Below are 16407 nucleotides of genomic sequence, written 5' to 3' on the forward strand. Positions count from 1 at the left end.
CGGACGCTATAGTTCCGCTTGTCAGAGGAAGGAGGCCGCAGCTCCGATCTTCCCCAGTAGGTGTCACTGTTTGCACGGTCTCTCATTGTTGCGTAAAAATCCTACTTTCGTTGAAAAAATACAGGGCGTGTCAACCAACATGTATTTGTGTCATAGATTTGCATTTTAAAACGCTTCTTACCTTAATCACCCCTTGATGAACTGTTGCTATAGTGCAGACGTGTCAAACTCGTTTTCATTGAGGGTCACATTAGACTTAGACTTAGTCTTAGACAAACTTTATTGATCCACAAGGGAAATTGTTCCACACAGTAGCTCAGATTCAAAGGATGGAAAGGTTAAGGATGGAAAGGATAATGCAGGTATTAAGTAGACTAAAAATGTACCATAGTAGCAATATAACATATATGTAATATTTACATAGGGCAGTGGTTCTTAACCTGGGTTCGATCGAACCCTAGGGGTTCGGTGAGTCAGACTCAGGGGTTCGGCGGAGGTCAAGACACACCAGACTCATCGTGTAAATAAAAACTTCTCCCTATCGGCGTATTACGGATACAGCAACAGCTGACTGATTTGCAGGTCTGTAATTTGTTGTGAGTTTATGCACTGTGTTGGTTTTGTTCTTTGAACAAGGTGATGTCCATGCACGGTTCATTTTGTGCACCAGTAATAAAACATGGTAACGCTTTAGTATGGGGAACATATTCACCATTAATTAGTTGCTTATTAACATGCAAATTAGTAACATATCGGCTCTTAACTAGTCATTATTAAGTACTTATTAATGCCTTATTCGGCACAGCCTTTTTATAACCCTAACCCTCTAACCCTAACCCTAACCAAATAACTCTAAAATAAGTCTTTGTTACTTTGAATATGTCCCCCTAGTGTCCAAAAAACTCTAAATTAAGTCTTTGTTACTTAGAATATGTTCCCCATACTAAAGTGTTACCAAAAAAATATAACTTTGTCTTGAATTTGAAAAAAAAAACAAGATTTTATTTTTCACTAAAGAAGGGTTCGGTGAATGCGCATATGAAACTGGTGGTGTTCGGTACCTCCAAAAAGGTTAAGAACCACTGATATACAGTATATAATATCCCACCATTTTCTACCACTTGTCCCTTACGGGGTCGCGGGGGGTGCTGGAGCCTATCTCAGCTGCATTCGGGTGGAAGGCGGGGTACACCCTGGACAAGTCGCCACCTCATCGCAGGGCCAACACAGATAGACAGACAACATTCACACTCACATTCACACACTAGGGCCACTTTAGTGTTGCCAATCAATATACCCTGAATTATTATATTTTTGTATAATATATACAATATATTACAAATCCCAATTACCATTACCGTGGTTTTTACAAAATAACTGTAAATGGAAAAACAGTAACACTTTTTTAAAAAATTCTGGCAATTGGGCTGACACTTCTTTGGCATAGAAAGAATGTGGTGCCGTTTTTCCATTTGCATTAATACACTGTAAAAACAATAACCATAGGTTTTACGGTTAAAAAAAACAAACTGGCAGAATTACTGTTTTAGATGTTTGAATTATTCTTTTTTTTTTAATTTTCGAATTTTGTTCAAATTATACACTTTAGAAAAGACAACGCAGTTAACAATACAATGTATGGTTGTTTATTGTAAGTTTGTATAGTAATATTGCAAATTGAAAAAGCTTCCACTGTTCTTTGCTGTGAAATTCTGTCGACTAAGCTGCCGTTTCTTTTTTTTTTTACTGTAAAATCTGTGGTTGATGTTTTTACTACTTATTAATGTAAATGAAAAACGGTACCACATTTTTTTAAAGTAAAAAACTGACAGCTATAATTTTACTGTAAACTTTATGGTGCTTTTTTATAACTTACTACTATGTTTTTCCATTTTCAATAATACACCATAAAAGCAACAACTGTACAGTTTACGGTAAAAAAAAACAAAAAACTGGCAGCTCAGTCGACAGAATTCAGAATTAAAAAACTGTTAAATTTTTACATTTTGATCAAATTATACACTTTTACGAAAAAATATACGGTGGTTTTTACAGCAATATTACTGTAAATTAAATAAAGAACTACCACTGGTTTTTTTTTTACTGTAAAATTCTGTTGACTGAGCTGCCAGATTTTACGTAAAATCTGTGGTTGTTGTTTTTACTGCTTATTAATGTAAATGGAAAACGGTACCACATTTTTTTAAAGTAAAAAACTGACAGCTATAGTCGCCATAATTTGACTGTAAACTTTATGGTGCTTTTTTACAACATACTACTGCGTATGGAAAAACAGTAACACTTTTTTATTTTTATTTCGGCAACTGAGCTGTTAGTTTTTTGTCGTAAAAAAACTCTGGTACCGTTTTTCCACTTTCAATAATACACCATAAAAACTACTGTAGAGTTTAGGGTAAAAAACGGGCAGCTCAGTCGACAGAATTTAAAATGAAAAATGTTTCCAATTTTTGAATTTTTATCAAATTGTACACTTTAAAAATAACAATAGATTTTACGATAACATGTACGGTGGTTTTTACAGCATATTACTGTAAATAAATAAAAAAACTACCACTGGTTTTTTTTTTACTGTAAAATTCTGTCGACTGAGCTGCTAGATTTTACGTAAAATCTGTGGTTGTTGTTTTTACTGCTTATTAATGTAAATGGGAAATGGTAACACATTTTTTTTAAATAAATTTTTTTCCTGTAAACTTTATGGCGCTTTTTTACAACATATTGAAAAACAGTAACACTTTTTAAATTTTTTATTTTGGCACTTGAGCTGCCAGTTTTTTGTCGTAAAAAAACTCTGGTACCGTTTTTCCATTTTCAATAATACACCATAAAAACAACAACTGTAGAGTTTACAGGGAAAACAAGCAGATCAGTCGACAGAATTTAGAATACAAACATTTTTGAATTTTGATCAAATTGTACACTTTAAAAATAACAATAGATTTGACGATAAAATATACGGTGGTTTTTACAGCATAATGCTATAAATTAAAAACATAACTACAACAGTTTTGTTTTTTTTACTGTAAAATTCTGTCGACTGAGCTGCCAGATTTGACGTAAAATCTGTGGTTGTTGTTTTTACTACGTATGAATGGAAATGGCAAACGGTACCACAGTTTTTTTTTTACAGTTAAAAAAACAGGCAGTTTAGTCACCAAAATTTTACTGTAAAATTTACGGTGGTTTTTACAACAAATTACTGTAAATGGAAAAACAGTATCACTTTTTTAATTCTTGTAACTGAGCTGACAGTTTTTTTCTGTAAAAAACAACAACTGTGTTACCATTTTTAAAATGTTCAGTAACATGCTGTAAAAACTACCAAAAATGTTACAGTAAAATCCAATGTCATTTTTAAAGTGTACAATTTGATGGATCATTTGCCTTGAAATTATAAATCAAGCATATACAGTATTTGTTTTTATTTTATAGAAAATATTTTTTTTGGAAAGAGTAAAAATATAATATTTGTTGCAATATTGGATAATATTAAAGTTTAAAAAGGTATGCAATTTCATGCAGTACGTATATTTTTTTCTGTCTAAATGCAAAGAACGAATAGATATAGGAAGAAAAGATGAGGCACTTTATTCATTTATTGTGGCGAGCCATATGTGGCCCCCGGGCCTTAAGTTTGACACCTGTGCTCTGGCGTTGATTGAACTACATCCAAAAATGTCTGCTGTGTCCTCCAGTTTCACCCTCCAATGGACATCAAGGACACTTGGGTGGAATTTAACAAATGCCGGACTTTACAGGTCCAAAACGCTAATGGTAGTAGCAGAGCAGAGACATCAGCTGCAGCAACACGACATCATAAATCATCTATGGAAGACTGTGAAGCACTGGACATTTTGACGTGGAATGAGGGAAGTTGTTCCAAATACTGTAGATCATATTCAGAAGGAGAAAATATGTGGAAATAATCTGCTCCAAGTTGGCCATTCCACCGAATCGCTGCCATAAGGAAATAAAATGTATATAAATTACTGCATAATAGGAAAAGTGTCCAGCATATTTAATAAATACAGTCCAACATATACATTTAAACTACGTTGTACACTGAAAAAGAATGCATTTATTTTCTATTTTTTTCCTAAAGTTGTTTTACTCCTTATGCCAACTGTACTTTGCTTTAAATTCCCTCTTTAAGTCCCGTCCCAATTTCACTCATCCTGTTATCCTCTCTGGAAAATGTCAAGTCACAAGGTCCACAGGAAGTTGCATCATTCCAAATGTAAAATCCAATCTCAGTCCTGTTACGTAAATGTTATTTGTTTATTTAAAAATATATATTTTGGGGTTGAAACAATGTAGCAACAAGCTATCTACCCTAATACCCTACTGTGCAATATTACCCTTCGAGTGCAATACATCCGACACTGATTGTTATTTATTACTCCGGTACTCCTGTCTTGTTCTGTATATTGTACAGTATTTTGTATTTGTATAGTGTTTTGTATATTGTACAGGATTGCTTATTATTTTTATTGGATAGTAGTCTGTTTATTTCAATTCTTAGTTTTATTTTTCTTCTTTTCTTTATTACCTCTTGTGTAATTTATTTCTATTTGTTCCGACTACCGCACCTTAAATTGGAGTCCTTAATCTCGTTATATGCAAATATTAATATTATTATATTATTATTATATTATATATTATTAATATTAATTAAAGCTGCAAGCAGCGATGGACGGGACCGACTTTGAGGGCTCATAAAATCCAAACCGGAGCAGTAATTAAAACTCTTTCATCAACTTTTAATCAGAAGGGTTCAATCTCTCTCCTGTGCTAATTTGAAGCAGACACGACAAACGCGCTCAGAGGAGATAATGTTTGAAAAAAGGTGACTGTTTTTACTCAACTTTTGTTTTGAAGGGGGAATTGCAAACTTCCTGTTGATTTTTGCTGGGGGTTGTCAGTGTATGAAATATAGGTCTAAGTGAGACCTACATAGAGGTTTTTGTTTCATGTCTCTATGACATTCCTACTGGGAGTTAGAGGCAGTTTTGTCTGTGTTTTCTTCCTAGGGGGCGCTAGAGCGCAATTTTGAGTTTTGGGGTTTGGTTTTTTGATTAAATCGCAATTTTCGCAAGTCCTGATGTGTGTGGTTTGGTGAGTTTTGAAGCATGTTAAGGGGGTCAAATTACAGCTCAAAGAGGCGGCGGTATAATAATAAAGAATAATAATAAAACGCTAGAAATACAATAGGGTCCTCTGTCCCTAATAAAGTCCATTCTATTCTATTCTATCAGCATGAATGCCGTGTAGCTATATTTCATGGATTTGCTAATTCTATGCTAAAAACTCTTTCCTGCTACTTTCAGTCCTGTTACTTCGGCTTAGGAAACGGGGACAATAATAAAATCTAATATTTGAAATGTGGGTATTACGGCCTCAACTAGGTCTATGATTATAACATTTGTTTTGATGCATTATTATTTTGGAGCTTTATTGAAAATTCTTATTATTCTAATTGGAGTCAATGGGACTAAATGGGTCCCGTAGTTAAAGATTCTATTGATCTTGTATTAAAAATAATAAGAATCCCCCCCAGGCTTATTAATGTCATGTGTTTTCCTCCTGCTACAGACTCCATGAAAAGCCGTTTTCATAAAACAATGCCCTCTTTAAAAGCTTTGAAAAGGAAATGTGCTCTAAAGAATTCCACACTGAATCATAAACACGTTAATATTTCCACTTTTGTCCTGAGTTGACCCCAGGTTTTCACTCAGTCCTGTTACCCTAGCACAGTATCCACGCTTAAGCAGATTTTTATACTCTACTCGATTTAAAATCAATAATCCCTACTTGAATGGAATCCCATCCGGATCGCCATTCTTATTGATCCCGACTCAAAATCAAATCCTAATTTTCATAAATGTATTCATCAAATCGATTTATTTTGGTGTGTTTTCATTGTAAACAAAAAAAGTTATATATATATTTTTTAAATAATCAATACAAAAATAAAATGTTTTAGGCCATCTCCATGCAACCATAAGGACCTTTTCTGACCTGTAACCTGTTTAGAAAAAGTTGTATTATCATTTTTTGACCAATTAATACATTGCCAGAATTGGTTCGAATCAGTAACCGTGTTGAATGGTGAATTGATTCTGTATCGAATCGTCACCAGGAATTGTAATTCGATCGAGTCGATTCACACCCTAATTTTCATAGTAGATCTTAAAAAAACTTTTTACGGCCTTGAGTGTGTAGAAAAGTGCTATATAAATCCAATTTGTATTCGTATTATTATCATTCTAAATACATTTTTCAAACATTATGAGAGCCCTCTAGGCTGAGCCAATCAGTGGCCACGATACTGAACAGCGTGCTCTGATTGGTTTGGTCTCATCTCGTGCCCAATTCTACTGTAGTATTGATATTTTTAGTTCATTTAGTCATTTTTATGCTCGAAAATGTTTATTTACGTACTTTAACTGCCTACAAACGGTGTCTGTAGCACGGCAGTAAAACGGCTGATCAAACAAAATAGAAGTTTGGACCAGCTAGCTTACTGTATAATAGCTGCTAAACGTTTTGGTGAATTTACTGAAGAATTTGTGAAACTGAAACAATACAAAAAGAAATGCCAATGTAAGTAAATAATACTAACACAGACACTCGTAAATGTGTGAGCATATGCTAATGCTCACAGCGCTAGCTTAATTATATTTCGATAGCATGTACATATATGCATTAAAACATTCCTACAGACATCACACGTGGATTTAGTTATGATGTAAAACTTACAAAAGTTGCTCGAAGTGATGAATGAAGAATCTATACGAGTAGAAATGCTATGGACGACTAAAAGACAGAACGGCACTTGTATTTCCAGTTCAAAGCACTAAACAAAATCTAATAATTACCCGCAAGAATTGAATCTAATCATGAAGTGCCCAAATATTCACAGCCCTAATATATAAGTATATATATACAGTAGAGGCCAAAAGTTTGGACACACCTTTTCATTTAATGTGTTTTCTTTATTTTCATGACTATTTACATTGTAGATTGTCACTGAAGGCATCAAAACTATGAATGAACACATGTGGAGTTATGTACTTAACAAAAAAAAGATGAAATAACTGAAAACATGTTTTCTATTCTACTTTCTTCAAAATAGCCACCCTTTGCTCTGATTACTTTTTTTGCACCCTCTTGGCATTCTCTCGATGAGCTTCAAGAGGTAGTCACCTGAAATGGTTTTTACTTCACAGGTGTGCTTGAAGCTCATCGAGAGAATGCCAAGAGTGCGCAAAGCAGTAATCAGAGCAAAGGGTGGCAATTTTGAAAAAACTGTTCCGTCTCCCAGTAATGTTTGATCCTGTTCTGTCTCCCTGTAATGTTTGTCATCTCTTGAATGGGATTGTGCTGAAAATGTTAACTTCCCCTCAGGGATTAATAAAGTATTTCTGATTCTGATTCTGATACAGTAAGCTCGCTGGTCCAAACCTCTATTTTGTTTGATCAGCCGTTTTACTGCTGTGCCAAGGGTGTGCAAAGCAGTAATCAGAGCAAAGGTTGGCTATTTTGAAGAAACTAGAATAGAAAACATGTTTTCAGTTATTTCACCTTTTTTTGTGTGTTAAGTACATAACTCCACATGTGTTCATTCATAGTTTTGATGCCTTCAGTGACAATCTACAATGTAAATAGTCATGAAAATAACGAAAACCCATTAAATGAAAAGGTGTGTCCAAATTTATGGCCTGTATTATATATATATATATACATTTTCATATATTAGGGCTGTGAATCTTTGGGCACCACACAATTACATTAAATTCTAGGTGGTAATTATTCGATTCCGTTTAGTGCTTTGAACCGGAAGTACAAGTGCCGTTCTGTCTTTTAGTCGTCCATAGCGTTTCTACTCGTATGGATTCTTCATTCAACACTCCGAGCAACGTTTGTAAGTTTTACATCATAACTAAACCTATGTGTGATGTCTGTAGGAGTGTTTTCATGCATTTTTGTACGTGTATTAGCTAATATGCTCACACATTCACGAGTGTCTGTGTTAGTATTATTTACTTACATCGGCATTCTTTTTGTATTGTTTCAGTTGCACAAATTCTTCAGTAAATTCACCAAAACGTTTAGCAGCTATTATACAGTAAGCTCGCTGGTCCAAGCCTCTATTTTGTTTGGTCAGCCGTTTTACTGCCGTGCCAAGAGTGTGCAAAGCAGTAATCAGAGCAAAGGGTGGCTATTTTGAAGAAACTAGAATAGAAAACATGTTTTCAGTTATTTCACCTTTTTTTTTGTGTTAAGTACATAACTCCACATGTGTTCATTCATAGTTTTGATGCCTTCAGTGACAATCTACAATGTAAATAGTCATGAAAATAAAGAAAACGCATTGAATGAAAAGGTGTGTCCAAACTTTTGGCCTGTATTATATATATACATATTCATATATTAGGGCTGTGAATCTTTGGGCAACACACGATTAGATTAAATTTTAGGTGGTAATTATTCGATTTTGTTTAGTGCTTTGAACCGGAAGTACAAGTGCCGTTCTGTCTTTTAGTCGTCCGTAGCGTTTCTACTCGTATGGATTCTTCATTCATCACTCCGAGCAACGTTCGTAAGTTTTACATCATAACTAAATCCACGTGGGATGTCTGTAGGAGTGTTTTCATGCATATTTGTACATGCTATCAAAATGTGATTAAGCTAGCGCTGTGAGCATTAGCTAATATGCTCACACATTTACGAGTGTCTGTGTTAGTATTATTTACTTACATCGGCATTATTTGTGTATTTTTTCAGTTTCACAAATTCTTCAGTAAATCCACCAAAACATTTAGCAGCTATTATACAGTAAGCTCGCTGACCCAAGCCTCTATTTTGTTTGATCAGCCGTTTTACTGCCGTGCCAAGAGTGTGCAAAGGGTGACTATTTTGAAGAAACTAGAATAGAAAACATGTTTTCAGTTATTTCACCTTTTTTTTTGTTAAGTACATAAGTCCACATGTGTTCATTCATAGTTTTGATGCCTTCAGTGACAATCTACAATGTAAATAGTCATGAAAATAAAGAAAACACATTGAATGAGGAGAAGGTGTGTCCAAGCTTTTGGCCTGTACTGTATATATAAATATATATATTTATATATACATTTGTATGTATGTATCTAGATATATATCTTTTTTTAAATCAATTTTTGAAAATGATGAACCGATTTAGAATCAGGATGAATAAGAATATTCTGATATGAATACATTTTTTGTGCAGCCCTGACAAACAGACAAATATTCATTCCATTCAACTCCACATAGAAAGGAAACAATCTCGACGCGTTGGTGCATAAAGGTTTATTTTTCTTGTTGAAAAGAAGTGTTGACGAGACTGAACCACTAACTGATGCGGCTAGAATGCACTGTCACTGTCATGTTCAGCGTACAAGGCATCGGTATCGTTTGTAAGGTGTAAAGTGTCTGCACATTTCAACAATGATTGACTAACATCGTCTCTTTGGGTGAGATTGTACTCGAGATCGGCGTGAGAGTACGATCACATGCACGCGTCATCCACATTTAGTCCGAGTGAATGTCCCCGCAGTAGACATTCGTTCATGTATTCATTCATTCCTAGTTTAGGCAGGCCGGCTGCTGGGCCGACCTCTGGTGTGACGTCTTCACAGTGGTGCTGCTTGACATCCGTGTAGAAGAAACCTGGTGTTTTGGTCAAGAAGAGTGCAAAAAAAAGGAAACCAGGGCTGATACTTTTTAACGGCCATCTTTTTCTTGGCTCGCCATATTGACGTGGCGCTCGGATCCTCTGTGTTGATGGCTTTTGTTTGGCACAGTTCTGCCCGTGGAAGCCCCCCCTGAAATTGGCTACTTACCAGGAGGCGCTTGATGGATGAGGGACTTCCAGAGAAAACCCCGTGTCCGAGGAATTTTATCGTATTTTTCTGCTTCGCTGGGTCGATCGATCAACTTGCTAATTTCTTAAGTCCCTCCATCCATCAGCCCCGTTCCGATGGACCGCTACTGCACGCTACAGGCGGGGCAGCACACCTCTCTGCGGTCCGGCAGCGGGCAAAAGTCCATCTGCCGTACGATCTCGGTGAAAAGCTCGTCCACCATGGTCTTGCTCTTGGCAGAGGTCTCCATGAACGGGCAGCCCCAGTCCTCCGCCAGCGCCTGGCCCTCGCTGGGGGACACCTCCCTCTCGTCCTCCAGGTCCACCTTGTTTCCCACCAGCACCACCGGCACCTGCTGGTACCTGGAAATAAAATTCACAAGCCATATGTGAAATCCGCTGCGGGGACTTCCCGGTGCCTGGGAGTTGGCCTACATAGCGTGAAAACCACAAGAACGAAGCACAAGAGTGGGAGCTATAAACAAAGCTATTCTCAAGCGCCCCAGGAGGCCGACAGAACTCGAACAGAGAACCGCCATGACATGACTTCAAACAACACAGCCTGTGTTTAGCATGCATGCATGCCAGCCGCACTTAATGGCCTCCGATACTGCTTGGAAATCATTGCTGTCATGCGATACCACATTTTCCAAGCGTGTGAACCCTCCTCCTCCTCCTCCTCCTCCTCCTCGGGCCATCGACACAAGGAGATCAGGCCGGAGGGGAGATTATTGAATCATTCAATAGAGCTAATGTGGATTCAATTCATCCCAAGAAACCACATTTAAAGTGCAACTCAATGAAAAAAAACAGTCAAACGATAGATTCCAGGCAGAAAAAAAGAGGAAATGTGACACAAAAAAAAAGAGGAACACAAAGAGCTGCCACGCAAGCCCTGAAATCAAATTTTGAAAATCAAGATGACATTTGCTGCAATTGGGCGCATTTCTACATTATATTTGACCTTTTTCGATTTATTCTACTATCTTATTCTAACATTATTACTAGAGATGTCCGATAATGGCTTTTTTGCCGATATCCGATATTCCGATATTGTCCAACTCTTAATTACCGATTCCGATATCAACCGATACCGATATATACAGTCGTGGAATTAACACATTATTATGCCTAATTTTGTTGTGATGCCCCGCTGGATGCATTAAACAATGTAACAAGGTTTTCCAAAATAAATCAACTCAAGTTATGGAAAAAAAATGCCAACATGGCACTGCCATATTTATTATCGAAGTCACAAAGTGCATTATTTTTTTTAACATGCCTCAAAACAGCAGCTTGGAATTTGGGACATGCTCTCCCTGAGAGAGCATGAGGAGGTTGAGGTGATAGGGGTTGGGGGGGGTAGGGGTAGCGGGGGTGTATATTGTAGCGTCCCGGAAGAGTTAATGCTGCAAGGGGTCCTGGGTATTTGTTCTGTTGTGTTTATGTTGTGTTATGGTGCGGATGTTCTCCCAAAATGTGTTTGTCATTCTTGTTTGGTGTGGGTTCACAGTGTGGCGCATATTTGTAACAGTGTTAAAGTTGTTTATACGGCTACCCTCAGTGTGACCTGTATGGCTGTTGATCAAGTATGCATTTGCATTCACTTGTGTGTGTGAAAAGCCGTAGATATTATGTGACTGGGCCAGCACGCAAAGGTAGTGCCTTTAAGGTTTACTGGCGCTCTGTACTTCTCCCTACGTCCGTGTACACAGCGGCGTTTTAAAAAGTCATAAATTTTACTTTTTGAAACCGATACCGATAATTTTGAAACTGATACCGATCATTTCCGATATTACATTTTAAAGCATTTATCGGCAGTCCGATATTATCGGACATCTCTAATTATTACCATTGAAAATGTAATGTCCAATTCTATAACATGCATGCAAAGAACACGTTATATCAGGGGTCCCCAAACTACGGCCCCCCAGCGTCCAAAATCCGGCCCGCGGGAAGTCCCAAGTTAAAAAATTTTTTTTTTTTAATTATTATTATTATTATTTTTTTTGTATTATTATTATTTTTTTTAATTTGTCCTTACTAGTCCACTTTCTACCGTCTCCTAGCCACTCAGGCAAATCATATTGTCTAAAAATGCATTTTACCATCGATAACATGACATGCAGCAAGTGCGCTCTTTAAGTCAATTAGTGCGCGAGGAATATATATGTATGAATACATATATATATATATATATATATATATATATATATATATATATATATATATATATATATATATGTATGAATATTTATATATATATATATATATATATATATATAGACACATATACATATATACACACACACACATATATATATATATATATATATATATATATATATATATATATATATATATATATATATATATATATATATATATATATATATATATATATATATATATATATATATATATATATAAACATATATATATACATATATACACATATACATATACAGTATATATATACATGGACATATATACACATTTACATATACATATATACACACACACACACACACACACACACACATATTTACATATAATATATATATATATATATATATATATATATATATATATATATATATATATATATATATATATATATATATATATATATATGTACATATATATATATATATATATATATATATATATATATATATATATATATATATATATATATATATATATATATATATATATATATATATATATATATATATATATATATATATATATGTATATATATATATATATAACGCGGCCCCCAGCCAAATTGTTTTACCCCAATGCGGCCCCGGAGTCAAAAAGTTTGGGGACCCCCGCGTTATATACTTATACCTCTGTTAACAATCCATCACATCTAAAATATACATTCTCGCAGTGTCGGGCCGTGCGTTTCCCACCTAGGCCTTCAGTGATGTCCGACTTCAATGATTACCTCTCAAGATACCATAATTTATGTCGCAACATGACCATTGCTGGAGAAATACTACCCAGAAACATATTTTTTTCTGTCAAAATTGAAAGAACGACTCCATTTGGTTAAAATAAAATTAAAAAATAAGTATTTTATTGAAACCCATATTGAAACCCGCCACATATAATGATGTGGCGGGCCAGAACTGGCCCCCGGGCCTTGAGTTTGACACCTGTGTCTTAGATGGAGAGCGGTTTAGTTTTATGTTATGGTTTGGTTTAAACAATCAAAAACTAAGGTTTTGGGCATTGTTTTCTCGAAAAGCATACATTTGTCTAAATATGGCCAAGGACACGCATTATTGTGGGTTTCCTGGACATCGTCTTTATCACTAAAGGAAAAATCTAATCTGCGGGAGAGAATCCCTCTGGCCTTTTTAAGTATGTATTTTGTTTTGAGTGGTCAGCTTGAAGCGTCCCTCTGTCTCTGACTCCCTTGTCATCGTGTGACATGAGTGAGTGACTGTCATGATTTTGCGTCCTGGTTTTGATAGCCCGCCTCTGATTGGACAGTCCGTAATGTTTCTCCCTAACCTTAGCCAATTGTGACTCATCATAAGAACACCAACAATTCATCATGGATTTTCTCCGCATGTATGGATGTTCTCCTTCATCCAGGTCAGGGGTCGACAACCCAAAATGTTGAAAGAGCCATATTGGACCAAAAATACAAAAACAAAATCTGTCTGGAGCCGCAACAAATTAAAAGCCTTATATAAATGTTATAATGAAGGCCACACATGATGTAAGTGTCTATATTAGCTATATTTGCCTACTATCAAAATGACTTTACAAGCCTTACATAAGTGTTATAATAAGACAACACATGATGTGTCTATATTAGCTATATTAGCCTACTATAAAAGGCTGACGCATATCTTCGTTGACTGAATTGCCGTATTTAAATTTTGAATTTAAATCTTTGCAAGCTGGGTAACGTTTGCTGTGGTCTGGAACAACATGGCACACAAACAACCCAGAAACGCAGCCAATATTACATACAGATAATGTGTCATGAGACATCCATCCATCCATTTTTCTACTGCTTGTCCCTTTTGGGGTCGCGGGGGGTGCTGGAGCCTATCTCAGCTGCATTCGGGCGGAAGGCGGGGTACACCCTGGACAAGTCGCCACCTCATCGCAGGGCCAACACAGATAGACAGACAACATTCACACTCACATTCACACACTAGGGCCAATTTAGTGTTGCCAATCAACCTATCCCCAGGTGCATGTCTTTGGAGACATGCACATATAAATTAAATACACAGAGGACATAAGTAAAGGAAATTAAATGAGCTTAAATATACCTACAAACGAGGCATAATGATGCAATATGTACATACATACATACATACATATAGCTTGCAGTCATGGATTGACCAAATATGCCTGATAAGAACTCCAGCAAATCAATAACATCAATAAAGCTCACCTTTGTGCATTCACGCACAGCATAAAACGTTTGGTGGACAAAATGAGACAAAGAAGGAGTGGAATAAAACACGTCTTTCTGTGGCAGCATCGGAGAAAGTTGTACATGTAAACAAACTATGATGAGTTCAAGGCTCGCTGAAATTAGTAGGACAAAACGGTGCTGGCCAAATACTCTCAGCAGCGAAGTATGTTTGATATAAACAGTGGGATTTCTAACAATTGTGTCATGTTTGTTCTCCTCCAGAAAATATATTAAAACAAAAAATATATTTTTTCATTTTCACACATCTCTGAAAAAGGTCCAGGGAGCCACTAGGGCGGCGCTAAAGATGCGGCTCTAGAACCGCTGGTTGCTGACCCCCAAATTCGCAGTCCATTTTCTCTCTTTGTAGCTTGGAGCTTTGATGTATGCTACCTAGCTACATGGGTCTAAAAGTAGCTAAGCTAAAGGAAAAGATAGTCGTTAAAAATGTAGCTAAGCTAACGCCAGGCTACTAAGAAATGTACCGTATTTTTCGGAGTATAAGTCGCTCCGGAGTATACGTCGCACCGGCCGAAAATGCATAATAAAGAAGGGAAAAAAACATATATAAGTCAAATTTTGGGGGGAAATGTATTTGATAAAACCTAACACCAAGACTAGACATTTGAAAGGCAATTTAAAATAAATAAAGAATAGTGAACAGGCTGAATAAGTGTACGTTATATGACGCATAAATAACCAACTGAGAACATGCCTGGTATGTTAACGTAACATATTATGGTAAGAGTCATTCAAATAACTATAACATATAGAACATGCTATACGTTTACCAAACAATCTGTCACTCCTAATCGCTAAATCCCATGAAATCTTATACGTCTCGTCTCTTACCGTGAATGAGATAAATAATTTTATTTGATATTTTACGGTAATGTGTTAATAATTTCACACATAAGTCGCTCCTGAGTATAAGTCGCACCCCCCGGCCAAACTATGAAAAAAACTGCGACTTATAGTCCGAAAAATACGGTAGTTAAGATAGCTTAGCTACATGTAGCTTGTTACTGCCCATCACTGCTACTAAAAGACCTTTAATATTAACCCACTGACTTCGTGTGTGTTTATGTGGACAGGAATAGCAGTGTTGTTGGTTTTTTATGAAGGACGCAAGATGGCTGCCTCGTTACGAACAGTTCAAAATGAGGCGTAGCTGTTTACCTCAGAGGAATGCAGCACCGAGACCACACAGACTCGCAGTGTTTACAAAATGCGGAACGAAAAAAGGAAACATTTCCCTCCTATCCCGCGGCCGCAACAGCCTTATTAAGAATACCTGCTGTGCTAAAGAAGGTTTCCACACGCCTTACAGCAGCACATTCGGGAGAAAAAAAAGCAACGTCAAACTAACCAACGCGTCTGCAGCTGCTCTTAATTAGAAGCTGCAGCAACAACAACAAAAAAACAAACACACAAACAAGAAAAGCGTGTGTGACGTCTCCGAGGTGGGTGTTCAACAAAGCCTCCATGTTGGAGTGAGCCGACATGACTGCACTGCAAAAACTGAAATCTAAGTAAGATGAAATATCTCAAATAAGGGTGATATTTGCTTATTTTCTGTCTGATAAGATAATTCTTCTCACCAAGCAGATTTTTTGTTAGAGTGTTTTACTTGTTTTAAGTGTTTTGGTCCTATATGATCTCAGTAAGATATTACAGCTTGTTGCTGAGATTTGATGACCTATATTGAGTAAAACATGCTTGAAACTAGAATATCAACTGTTGCAAAGGTGTGTCATTAACACTCACACTGCAAAAAGTCAGTGTTCAAAAACAAGAAAAAAAAAACTAAAATTAGGGGTATTTTACTTGAACTAAGGAACATTATCTGCCAATAGAACAAGAAAATTTGTAAAATTAGCTAACCTCAATGAACCCCAAAATACCTTAAAATAAGTATATTCTCACTAATAACAAGTGCACTTCTTCTTCTTCTTCTTGATAGAAAAAAAAAAAATTAGACCTTTTTTCTCAATATGTTGAAAAATATTCTTAAATTAAGTAAATGCTAGTGCCATTGTCTTGACAT

The 16407-nt window shown here is 36.1% G+C and overlaps 1 protein-coding gene across 1 annotated transcript in view; it reads right to left on the minus strand.

The window, feature by feature from the left end:
• Positions 1–9347: 9347 nt before the first annotated feature.
• The window catches only part of LOC133658235 (ras-related protein Rap-2a-like), a 28211-nt gene continuing 21151 nt past the window's right edge, over positions 9348–16407 (minus strand). The window contains exon 2 of the mRNA XM_062060035.1: positions 9348–10270. Within this exon, the coding sequence (XP_061916019.1) occupies positions 10033–10270 (238 nt within the window). The 3' untranslated portion in view covers positions 9348–10032. The remainder of the gene's footprint in view (positions 10271–16407) is intronic.

The sequence above is a fragment of the Entelurus aequoreus genome, linkage group LG01 (assembly GCF_033978785.1).
Source record: "Entelurus aequoreus isolate RoL-2023_Sb linkage group LG01, RoL_Eaeq_v1.1, whole genome shotgun sequence".
Lineage (NCBI taxonomy): Eukaryota > Metazoa > Chordata > Actinopteri > Syngnathiformes > Syngnathidae > Entelurus > Entelurus aequoreus.